Source organism: Neofelis nebulosa, chromosome 4, assembly GCF_028018385.1.
Source record: "Neofelis nebulosa isolate mNeoNeb1 chromosome 4, mNeoNeb1.pri, whole genome shotgun sequence".
NCBI classification, from domain to species: domain Eukaryota; kingdom Metazoa; phylum Chordata; class Mammalia; order Carnivora; family Felidae; genus Neofelis; species Neofelis nebulosa.
This window is the reverse complement of record NC_080785.1, coordinates 92340595-92353437: the sequence shown is the minus strand read 5'-3', so window position 1 is coordinate 92353437 and position 12843 is coordinate 92340595. Positions and strand designations below refer to the sequence as shown.

The 12843-nt window shown below is 38.2% G+C and overlaps 1 protein-coding gene across 3 annotated transcripts in view; it reads left to right on the top strand.

Moving 5' to 3' along the window:
- COG5 (component of oligomeric golgi complex 5) overlaps window positions 1-12843 on the top strand; it is a 336271-nt gene that overhangs the window by 276148 nt on the left and 47280 nt on the right. For all 3 annotated transcript variants that reach the window (XM_058728763.1, XM_058728764.1, XM_058728762.1), the window contains exon 17: window positions 8882-8985. In XM_058728763.1, coding sequence (XP_058584746.1) covers window positions 8882-8985 — 104 coding nt within the window. The remainder of the gene's footprint in view (window positions 1-8881; window positions 8986-12843) is intronic.

The following is a 12843-nucleotide window of genomic DNA, read 5'->3' as shown; positions in this document are numbered from 1 at the left end:
GCACTACAGCCTAGTATTATCCCAGTAAAGCATTGAGTCCCTACTAGGGTGATTTTGTCCTCTAGGGAACATTTAACCATGTTTAGAGACATTTTTGATTGTTATGACTGGGAGTGGAGTGCTCTTGGCATCTAGTGCAGGGATGCTGTTCAGCATCTTGCAGTGCATAAGAGAGCCCTGACAACAAGGAATTACTGGGCCCAAAATGTCAATAGTGCCAAGGTTGAGAGACTCTAATGTGTATGCGAAAGGTGTGAAATCAGGGTAAATTCCCATTTTTAACATACTAACATAAATATACCCAGGAAGTTTAATAAAAAATAATGGTCGTACAAGATTCAGAGCCATATGTAGCTGACACTAGGTAACTCTTTAAACAAGGAAATCATTCATTTTTATGATAGTAATAGATACCCTGTATTTAGTACTTGCTCCTTGCCAGTCACATGCAATATATTGAAATATCGCAACTGTTCAAGTTATATATTATTGTCCCTATTTTATACAACTTGGAATAGCTTGCTCAAAGTCCTAATGCTGGTAAATCCAGACCTCACTGACCCAGAGAGTTGTGTTTGCTTGCCATCATCATTCATTTGTTTACTAAATATGTTTTTGGTATTTACTAAGTAACACTGTGTAGCAAAGACTCAGGAGCCAAACTACTAGTATATGAATCCTATCTCAGCTATTTAACTAGCTGTATGACCTCAGACAAGTTAATAAGTTTACTCTTGCCTTAGTTTCTGCATCTGTAAGGTGTACAATATAACTGCACAAAGGTAATAGATGTCAACTGTCAGGTTAGATTTAGGTTGCTTAGATAGAGATAAAAGAGAGAGAGAGACAGAGACAGGCACTACCAGTGAATTCCAAGGACAAATACTTTTATTTAGGGAGTAAGATGCTACAAAGAAACAACACTGTTGAACAACAGTTCAACAGCAAACTTCAGTTTGCTGAGGAAGAGATTTAGAGGATGTTGTCACAAATCCTAAGGGAGAAGGTAATTTCTGAGGTCAAAATGCTGTCCACAGGTGACATGGATGGGGATTTTACAGGCCCCAAAACTTGAGGACACTAAATTCATATATGAGGGTAGGAGAAGACAGTCTTTTCCCCCAGCACAGTGAAAGCACACTTGGATGTTTCTCTGTATTCTTTCTGTTCCCCCAGTGTGCCCATCTCATTATGATGAAGTATTATTAGAGCCACCATCCTAAAATAATTGTTTTTATTAAGAGTTGTCCAAAAAGGGGCACCTGGATGGGTCAGTCAGTTAAGCTTCTGATTTCGGCTCAGGTCATGATCTCACAATTTGTGAGTTTGAGTCCCACATCGGGTTCTGTGCTAACAGTGCAGAGTCTACTTGGGATTCTCTCTCTCTCCCACTCTCTGTCTCTGCCTCTCCCCTACTCTCTCTCACACACACACTCAAAATAAATAAAACTTAAAAAAATGTAAAAAAAAAAAAAAGAGTTGTCCAAGAAAAGAATTGTCCAAGTTACTGATGGTCATAAAAATACCATAAAATCAAGCCAATAGGAAAACCCAAAAGGTCTTAACATTCTTGCTTCCAGGCAGGGAATTCACAGTCTCCTTTTCTGTGGTTCCACATTTTTTCTTTGTCTTCTAGAAGTAGCTATCAGACATATTTTGATTGCTACCCAAGATAGGAAATCGATTTTAATTTGTGACCCCATACACAATATATAAGCATTTATAAATATGTACAACCTATATAATTGCATGTATGTAAGATATACATCTGTATTTCTGTAATTGAAACAAAAGTTTCACAGAACAATATTTTCCTTATTTTGGGTGATACATGCTTTTGTTTTCTATGCTCCTCTATTACTTTTTTTTTTAATGTTTATTTATTTATTTTGAGAGAGAGAAAGCACGAGTAGGGGAAGGGAATGTAGAGAGAGAGAGAGAGGGAGGGAGAGACAGTCCCAAGCAGGCTCCACGCTCAGTGTGGAGCCTGATGCAGGGCTTGATCTCACAACCCGAGCTGATATCAAGAGTTAGACACTTAACCAGCTGAGCCACCCAGGCACCCCTCATCTATTACTTTTTAAAATATTCTGATAGTGATTTTTTGACCCCTAATGATCACAACTCATGGTTAGAGAAAGTCCACTCTGTAGGTTAAGACAGAGTGCCTACACTTTGCCTGATCATAAAAGTCTCCCGACAGAGTCAAACTAGAAATTCTTCAGATTGTAATTCAGTGTCGGATGTACTCTGAATCTGCATTTTTAACATATAACAAAGGTAGTTCCTGTTGTTAGTCCCTGTAGGCTGAGAGTTGAGGCCAGTGCAGGCAAGATTGCCCTGACCTCCGGCTACAGCCCTTGCTCTGAGGCTTGCTCACCAGAGCCAACAGCTCACGTAGCTGGGCAGTTTGGTGACGACTCACCAGTGTGGTCCTTGAGAATTGGGTAAGAAGACTGGCAGGTGGTTCAAGTGGCCCTGCCAATTAAAGACTTAATTGCATATGTTAACAGAACTCAATGAAACCATTTTGACGTTGCTTTTTAAATTAAATCATAAAAACTGTTATGACATATTAAGTAAAAAACAAAACCCTCTCACTTAAGGAAAAAAAAAGAGAACCTTGAATTTCCTAAAATTGTAGGAGATTTAGTACAAATTTACTTTGAGTTAGGGGTAGAATGGTAGGAGGTATAAATAATTGTATCCCAAGAACCAAAAACCTATATGCTTTTATTATTTTATAGAGAAAATACTAAATATATGTTTCACTTGCTAAAATTATACAGAAGGGTACATAACAGTTTTTTCTTCTCTACCTTGTTGAGATTTTATCTGAAATTAAATGTTATTTTAGGCTTGAGGTTTAACATCTGATAATTATCTACTTTGTCATGGATGGCATAATTAAAATTAATGAGAGTCATTTTATTATACTCACCTCAGCTGTTAAGTAGTTAAATACCTTGGCTCAATAATTCTGATCCATTTATTACTGGGATTGTTTCATATAGTGATTGTATTGCTAAGTTTAAACATGGTAGTTTTTCCTTTCTCCCTTACTGTGTGGGTTTATGTTCTGTATGAGAGAATAATCCAGATTGCTGAGGCTTCTATATTTTTGTAATCTTAGCTATTTTAGGTAAATCTTTGAAAAATGTATGACACACTTCCCTGCTTTGTAAAGAATTTGTGAGATATAATCTATTCTCCTTTCTCCATTTCCTCTGATAGTCGTTAATCCTCTACTGTTCCTGTTTTGTATTTCCCATAAGTGGGAAGCCTCATGTAGCCAGAATGAACATTTTCTTTGTAAACCATCATGTCGTATACAGGTGGATGCCTGTTTTCCATGCCTTGTTTCACTGGCTAGGAACTCTGGTACAGGGTTGACTACAACTGGTGAGAGTGGACCTTGGTGAGCATTTTCCTGACTTGGGGGAAAGCACTCCATCTGTATTCTAGTGTTTTAAGTATGGTGTTAGATGGCCTTTATCAGGTTAAGCAAGTTCCTTTCTATTCCTAGTTTACTGAAACTTTTAAAAAATATAAATGGCATTTCATCAAATAGTTTTTTCTCTATTGAAATAATCATATTGTTTTACACCTTTATTCTGTTAATACAATACAGAAGTTGATTTTCAAATGTCAAACCCACCTTAGTTATGATGTATTACCCTTTTTATATATTCCTGAATTTGATATGCTTAATTTTTGTTAACAATGTTTGCATCTATAATCATAAGAGATATTGGTATATAGTTTTCTTGTAATTCTTTGTCTGATTTTGGTATCAAAACTGGCCTCATTAATTAGGTTTGGAACTATTTCCTCCTGTTCTGTCATCTGAAAGAATTTGTGTTATTTTCTTCTCACATGCTTAATAGAATTCACCAGTGAAGCCATCTGGGCCTGTAGTTTTCTTTGTAGGAAGTTTAGAACTACAAATTTGACTTGTTTAGTAGGGAAAAGGCTATTTGAGTTACTCGTTTCTTCTTGAATGAGCTTTGATACTTTGTGACTTTCAAGGTATTTGTCTATTCATCTAAGTTACCTGATTTGTCAGAATAATGCTGTACATGATATTCTCTTACTGTCCTTTTAATGTCTTTGGGGCCTCTAGTGATAGCCTTTTAAAAAATTTTTTTGATTAATATTTGTGTTCTCTTTTCTTCTTCATCAGTTTAGCTATGGGTTTGTCAGTTTTATTGATCTTTTCAGGGAGCCAACTGTTGACTTTCTTGATTTTCTCTCTTTCTTTTTCATTGATTTCTGCTTTTGCCTTTTTTATTTACTTCCACTTGGGATTTTCTCGGCCTTTTTAAAAAAAATATGCCTTATACCATTGATTTTTAGACCTTTTCCCTTCCCAAATAAATTTAACAAGTTGTAAATTTCCCTCTAAGTAACTTTGGTTTTGACATGTTGTGCTTTTATCCTCATTAAGTTTGAAATATTTTCAGATTTCCTTTGCAGTTTCTTCTTTGATTCATGAGTTATTTAAAAGTGTTTTTTTTTAAATTCCAATTATTTGTGGTTTTCCTAGATATCTTATTTTTTCATACAATTCTGTTATCATCAGAAACCATACTCTGTATGATTCCAGGTCTTTAAAGTTTTGAGTCTTGTTTTACGGCCTAGCATGTGTTGTGGTCTGTCTTGGTAAATGAGCCATGTGGTTTGACAAAAAAGTCTACTCTGCAGTTGTTGACTATATTGTTCTATAAATATCACTTAAGTCAAGGTAGTGGGAATATATTTAGTGATGTGTTCAGATATTCTGTATCTCTACTGATATTTTATATAATGGTTCTATCAACTGCTGAAAGACAGAAGTTAGTTTTCTACTATGATTGTGGACCTTTTAATTCTGTCAATTCTTGACACCTCAATTTTGAAGCTATTTACTACTTCTGCTGAAGCTGTGTCTCATACATATTTACAATTGTTATGCCTTCCTGATGAACTGATGTTTTCGTCATTGTGAAATAGCCCTCTTTAGCTTTGCTAATACTTACTGTCATGCATTTTGTTTCATGTGATATTAATTTGGCTACTCCAACCTTTTTATGCTTAATGTTTACATGGTATATCTTCTGTCCACTTATTTTCAATTCCTGTGTGTCTTTATTTTTAAAGTACATCTCCTATAAACAGTATATAGTTGTCTTTTTGTCTGTTCTGGTAATCTCTGTCTTTTAATGGGAGTGTTTAGTCCATTAACATTATATAATCATTAACAAGTTTTTATTTTGATATATATAGTTTTGTTTTTTATCCCATTTGTTTGGCTTTTTTTACTTTTTTCTTTTCCTCCTTTTGTTTTTTCTTTTGGATTCTTTGAAAAATTTCTTGAATTCCATTTTAATTAATTTATTAGATTTTTGTATATACCTCTTCATGCGATTTTTTTTTTTAGTGGTTCTTCTGGGGATTACCCTATAAATCCTTAAGTTTTCATAGTCTTCATAGAGGTAATTTTGCACCATGTTATGTAAAATATAGAAACCTCTTATTTATGGAAGTACATTTACATCTACATGCATGTAGTGCAATTTGTTTTTAGTTTACAATATCCATTTTTGTGGGGCGCCTGGATGACTCTATTGGTTAAGCATCCAACTCTTGATTTTGGCTCAGGTCATGATCTCAGGTCATGGGATTTAGCCCCACATCGGGCTCCATGCTGAGCATGGAGCCTGCTTGAGACTGTCTGTCTCCCTCTCTCTCTGCCCCTCTGCTGCTTGCACTTTCTCTCTCTCTCAAAATAAATAAGTAAACATTTTTTAAAAATAAATAATAAAATATCCATTTGGTTCTTTTTTTACACATTCAGTCACTCTGCTGAGGTTTCCTAATATTTATTGTGAGCATTTCTTTCTTTACCTCACCGAGGTTCCTGCCTAATAATTGTAGAATCTGGATCATCTCAGGGATGGCAGCTGTGAATTATCTTTTACCTTGAAAATTGATAACATTTTCTAGCTTTTTGTATATGTAGTGATTTTTTAATATATCCTGGATATTGTGAATGTTAATGTTGTGTAGACTCAGTATTTTTTTTTACATTGCTCCTGAGTGTTGATGTTACTTTAGCGATTAATCAGCTTGACTGGGCTCTAACTGTACACTGTCGGGTACCTGCAGCTGGCCATGCCTTAGACCTCAATCCACTGAAGCCTTGTTGGCAGCCATTTTTTGTTTGCTTTGCCCAGGCACGATTGATGAGTCAGCTGAAGACTAGTGCTGAGTTTAAATATAGAATTAGCCATTCTTCTCTGGCTCTCTCCCATCTGAGGTTCCTCTCTCACTTTCTAATAGCCCTGGTTGAACCAGGGCCCCTTTCCATTGCTCTTTTGGCCTAAAAGACTGCAGGATTTGTTTTCTTTTTTTTTTTTTACTTTCAGAGTTTTAGCCCCCCAGCCTTGCCACTATCATGACGATAGACACTCTTTGAGCCAAGTCACAGAAAATGGAAAACTCACTCTCCTCTGATTGCTTGCTCTAGATTTCCACACCCTTCTAAAAATGCCTGCTTTTTTCCCATCTCTACGACTCTACAGTAGGTTTTTTGTTGGTTTGTTTTCCATAATTGGTTGTAGGAGGATCTGTAGTTAGACACTTCACTCTCTCATACCAGAGTCTTCTTTCTTGAACTCTTATTCAGTCATTTCTACCATACTCTAAAATCTCTTCCTACTTCTCTGCCCTAAGTGGGCAAAGCATAACCAAAAGCTCAGTGGAGTCACCTGTGTGTAGGAAATCCCAGCTCTTCTACTTGCTCACTTCAGGACAGTCTCCTTAACTTCACTTTAGTTTCCCCATCTATAAATTACTTTAGATTCATCACCTATGAGTTAGAGATTTTAATATTCTTAAAGGAATAATTGAATTTAAAGTAGAACTATAATATGTGAGGCATATACCATAGTTCTCAGCACATAATCTATACTAAATAAATAATCTTTCCCCTTTTAGTCCTTCAAGGACTCCTCTTCTTCTGAAAGACCTCAAAATGGCATTTAGCCTTACTCTGCAAACCATCCTCTGGTATCTCATTGACTCTTTTGGCTTCATCTTCCCTCTTAGAAGCCAAAGACTACCAAATCTAGTCACATGTGTCAAGAACTACAAATGTAAATATTTTAGTTCTTCCTGGATAGCCCATGTGAATTTCCTATAAGTCCTTCAAACTCACATCCAAATCTGAACTCATCATTTCTTCTCTCCATCCCCAAATCAACCTGCTGCTTCTGCACTCACACATTCAGTTAATAATATCACCAAATCATTAATCACAGTATCTCCAGCCTTTCTCCTCATATCTATTCCTGTTGCCTCTGATTTTGTTTGGACACTCACCATTTTGCATCGAGACTACTACTGCCTTTAGTCTGTTTACCCAGTCTGCCATCCAATGTGATTTTTCCCACATTCAGATCTTTAAACCACATTTTCTCATTGCTTAAAACCCATCATTGGTTTCCCATTCCCTTCAGGGCAAATTCCCAACTCCTTAGCAGCCTACAGAGTATATCTGCTGAGTCTATTTCCACATGGGCAGGCACCTCACACCCTGTCTGTATTGAACGCTGTGCAGTTGAGTGCATCATCTTTCCCAGGCAACCATACCTTTAACGTGTACTCTCTCAGCCCACCTCTGAAATTTGGTGTAGGCAGTACCTTCTGTCTTTCAGATCATGTCAGCTTAAGTGAGGTTTCTCCCATGATCCCATAGCACCCTATAGAGCATTACTATGGCTAGAAATTATCTGCTGTCACTAGATTGTCAACTCCTTGAGGGCAAACTCTGTGCTCTTGCTCAGGCATTTGCTCTGTCTCTCCTTGCCTCCCTGTCTCTCTTAATCCCCATGTACTGTTTACTTTTACCAGAGATTAAGGGCTAGAGATGATATTTAGGAATTTAATAGATACGGGTCCTGTTTAACCTTTTCTGATTTATTTCTATTGTTTGTATGAGCCAAAGCCATCCGTCTTCATTGTGTGTAGTCACCAGTGAGGCATACATAATATACTTACATTTTAGATTTTAAGTGTGTACTGAGGCCCAGTTAATATTTTCACACTAAAAACCCATAACTAAGGCCAAGGGTCTTCCATAATATAACCAGTGATTATACCTCAGTGTAGAACAGTTTTCAATGTGAGCATTATTGACATTTTACACCAGGTAGTTCTTTGTTGTGGGAGATTGTCCTGTGCAGTGGAGGCTGTTGAGCAGTGTCTCTGTCTTCCACCCACTAGATGCCGTGGCAAACACCTTGCCCGGCCCAGTTGTGACAACAGAAATAAGAAGTAACACGCCCAGGCCAGAGGCTCAAGTACAGGATGTTTGTGAGAAGTAAGGATAAAGATTGGGAAGGGAGATGATACCCAGTACCAAAAGCACTCCTGCCAAACAGGAACCTACTCCCAGAAAGGCCTAACTGTCCTGCCCTACAAGAAATACCACATATTTATTATGCTCACTCTGCTTGAGAGCATGCCATGTTGTTCCAGTTGTGTCTGCACTGACAAGAGTCCCTCTGGGTCTTGCCTCACTCTTTTCAGAAACTTGGCACAGTGTGTTTATTTGATCTTTATAAGGGCCACTCTTCAGGGCTCATGTGACCATGAAACTTCTTGAACATTTGAGAGGAGTTGGAGAGTTGAAATGTTCAGTGCCATGTTCCACATATTTTCAGCTTTAAAGATCATTCACAACAGCAGTTGGGAGAGGAACAGACTTCTGTTGAGTTATTGCAGTTAAACTGTATATAGCCGGAATTCGATGTAAAACCTTTGAGTCAAAGTGCTTCTCCCATCTCAGATTTCTGTATGTTGGTCTTTAATTTTGCCTGTCCTTCCTTTTTCTTTTTAGACGATCCATGTTCTTATGGGAAGTGCTGTGCACCCCTTACTGACTTCCGTGGGAGATGCTATAGAGGCCATAATCATCACCATGCATCAGGAAGATTTTTCTGGGTAAGCACTTCCAACCACAATTTCAGTAACCTTTGCTACATTTGTCTTTCATTGACCCACCTCCACCCTTCTTCCCGAAGTCTCTTTCCACACAGGGCTTGTTCCTCTCATGGCGGGCGTGGCCTCCAGCCTCACACTGTTTTATCCATTGTGAGTGCCATTAGCTGATTAAAATTTTTCAATTCTTGTTTGCATCATTGCTCTCCTGCCTTTGAAACATAGAATCATTAACATCTATGGGACTCAGCATGATTCAGGACTTCTGGCAGTTGGTACATCTTCTCTTTCCAAGTTCATCTTTATCCTTACTTCTCGCAAGCACCCTGTACTTGAACTGTGGCATAGGCATGTTATTTCTTGTATAAAACGTCCCTCCTCTGCCACTACGCTGGTCTGAGTCCTGCTCTGGCTTTGAAGGCACGCTGCATCTCAGCTCCCTGCAAGAATGATTTTCCTTTCTCAGAATTTTGTGGCAATTCAATCTGGTCGTGTCACACCTGGCCATCAACGCTTGGGTAGTATTCCACAGCTGTTTCACAAGAGTACTTCTTATCTATGTCATAGTTGTCTTGAGAATAAGAATCATAGTCCTAACCCAGTGTTTACTGAAATCGTTTTAAGGAGAGTAAAATGGCCAGGACATTATTTATAGAGAGTTTGGAATAGTTATTTGCACATGCTTAGAGTGATTTTTTAACGTTTATTCATTTTTCGAGAGACAGCGAGAGTGTGAGTGGGGGAGGGGCGGAGAGAGAAGGAGGCACAGAATCCGAAGCAGCTCCAGGCTCTGAACTGACACCACAGAGCCGGACACGGAGCTCGAACTCACAAACTGTGAGATCATGACCTGAGCCGAAGTGGGACGTTTAGCCAACTGAGCCACCCAGGTGCCCCGTGATTTTTTTTTTTTAAACTTAACCGCTCTAGACCTAAATATTCAAATATTAATATGTAGATATGTGTTTTATATTCCTAGTTCATAGTTACTATTTTTGAATTTTCCTATTTCTATTTATATTCATGTTGTTTAAATATCTACTTTATTACATGTTCAGCCACTGGTCTAGCTGTTTATAGAAAATTGTATGAGTTCTACACTGTCCTTTAATTTTTCAAATCACTTCTTTCATTTGCAGAGTATTTTTTAAAAATTTTTTAAATGTTTATTAATTTTTGAGAGAGACAGAGAGTGAGCGGGGGAGGGGCAGAGAGAGAAAGAGAGGGAGGGAGGGAGACACAGAATCGAAAGCAGGCTCCAGGCTCTAAGCTGTCAGCACACAGCCTGATGCGGGGCTCGAACTCACGAACCATGGGATCATGACCTGAGCTGAAGTCAGACGCTGAAGTGACCAAGCAACCCAGGTGCCCCTACACAGTATCTTTTGAAGGGTGAAAAGGTCAATCTCTGTTTTTAATAATGACATGAAGCACAGAAGGGTGAAGTGGATTATAGGCAAAAGACTATAATATTTGGAGATAGCACAAAACTGTTGATTTAGCAGTATTTGGAAAGAAATGAATTTTGTTCAAAGGTGATCTGAAATGTTCCAGTTAGACTGATTATCAATGCCTCTGAAAAGGAAACAAAAATGAAGGCTCATTCTGTAAGAGCAATCAGATAATACTTCAGCAGCTGTGTTGGCGAGCCACAGCTAGTGCCTGTTGATAATGGATTAGACATTAAAAGCTGGCTGTCCCAATAGCTACATCCTTACTAGTTTGCTTAAATGCTAAGGAGCCAGATTACCACTGATAGGTTGCCATGAGTACGAAGCATTATTTTAATGTGTATGACACTGTCCTTAATTTGTTTTCTCAATTACCCCATCAAATGGCTTTTGATGGTTCCATTTCAGCCCTCTCTCTATATATGGCAGACATTTGAGAGTCCACTGATAGTCGTTTTCCACATGCGTCCTTGTAGGAGTGTGGAACACTGTTTCATGGTGCGTTTAAAATTGTTGCGCCATGACAGTAATTTTCTCACTTTCTAGAACTTTGTTATTAGTAATTGTCATGTCATTCCATATATGAAATGTTTGGCTTATATGAAACATAAGGTAAGGTTAGATTAAATTGTTCAAGAAGGAGAATTCACTTTTATTGTAGGGCCAGCCCCCAGGAGTCACAGTTGGAAAAATAATAGTGACCATCTGCCCTTTGAAGCCCTCTATACCTATTTTAGGTACAAGGAATAAAGCAGGTTAACCTTGTCAGCCAGCCTTATGTGGAGTGTGGTGGGTTACAGAATCCCTCTGCTATTTAAAAAGTAATGCTCAACCTGGTTTCCTGGTATTTGAAATGTATTTAATAGGACCAGTGTCTTTCTTTCCAAATTAGATAAAGCTTTAAACATAAATGTCTGATTGACATAGTACATTGACTGAAATTCTTTTATTTAGTGTAAAATGGCTCCTGTCCAGTTATAGCTTTGCATGGGGAAGGAAGACAGTAAAAGTAGGAAGACTCTAGATCCTGAAGCGATGGATGTGCACCTCTGACGGGGGCAGAGCACACACACGCACCAAAAGTCTTGGTGACATGAGGATGAACGTCTGCCACTTCTCAGGCGTGCATTCGGTCTACCCTCGACTCGTGCGTGCAGCTCTCACTGTGAAGGCCCTTCAACTTCTGCACAACGTACTCTTGCACTCTATCAGTTGCAAATCTCTTACCAAAAGCTTTGGGGTAATTGGGAAAACTGAGCTTCAGCAATGGCCAAGCCAGTTTTGCATTCTAGTAAATTTCAGTCAGGCTTCTAATCCACACTGAGAACTGATAATACCTATTTCAAAATTTTGTCCGATGGATCATTTTACTTACATTGACACGTGCTTAAGGAACTTGTTTTAGTATTTTATTTTCTAATCCTCATGGAAATAATTTCAATTAACTAGATTAAAATTCTTGAAATACTCCTCTGGAGGAGTACTAAGATAACAGCAGTGCTTTTGATAAAGCACAAGAAACTATGAAAGAGATTGGTGTCCTTGTTTTTTTCCAACCTTGACTTTTGAACTGAATGCAGATAGGCCATGCAGTGTCTGAATCTGGCAAACCCATACCCCACGTGAAGATTGCCCTCACTTACTGAGGCCGTCTCTGCACTCGTACCCAAGCAGCCCTCCACCGTGTGACACTGCACGCGGCAGCATTCCACTGTGCCCCCCAGTGGCCTCGCCTCAGGACATTCTGTCTTATAACCAAACAAAATCTCTTCCTGCCAGAACTTAAGACTGGTTTCTCTATTTCTGTCTACTTCTAGAAATAGAAGACCTTTGGTTAGTATCCTCTGATAATAACCATTCATTGCTGTCTTTGAAGATAATGAAGTTCACCTCATTCTCTTGCTCTGGGCACTTGAGTCATATCTGTTGTTCTCTAGACCGTTGCCACTCTTTCTACGTCATTCTCAGAATATGGGAACACTCATTTTTTGAAGAAGATTCAGCACTTTGTAGCCAATGATCTCATTGGTTAGCTAATTAATATCAGGTGATTTCTAATTTGGGTATAATTTCTTTCCTATAAATATTTCACATTCTTTTAATATATTCCTTAAAGAGCAATTATAAACATTTATAAATTATAAATAGTATTTCATGGAGCATCAGCTGGCATCATCTGTTGATCCAAATTAAAGCCTTTGCAAACCTCATCATCTGGGAGGAAAAAATTGCATACCATGTGTATTGTTACATAACCAACTTCACAGTCAGAAATCTACTATTCGGCTGATCAGACTAAATAGCACAGGAGCAGAAATATCTTTGCCAAGAGTTTGTTTGGGGCAGGCAGTGTTTTCTGCCCTTACAAAGTGTAAAATGCTATTTCAGGCTTCATTATTGATTTATTCAC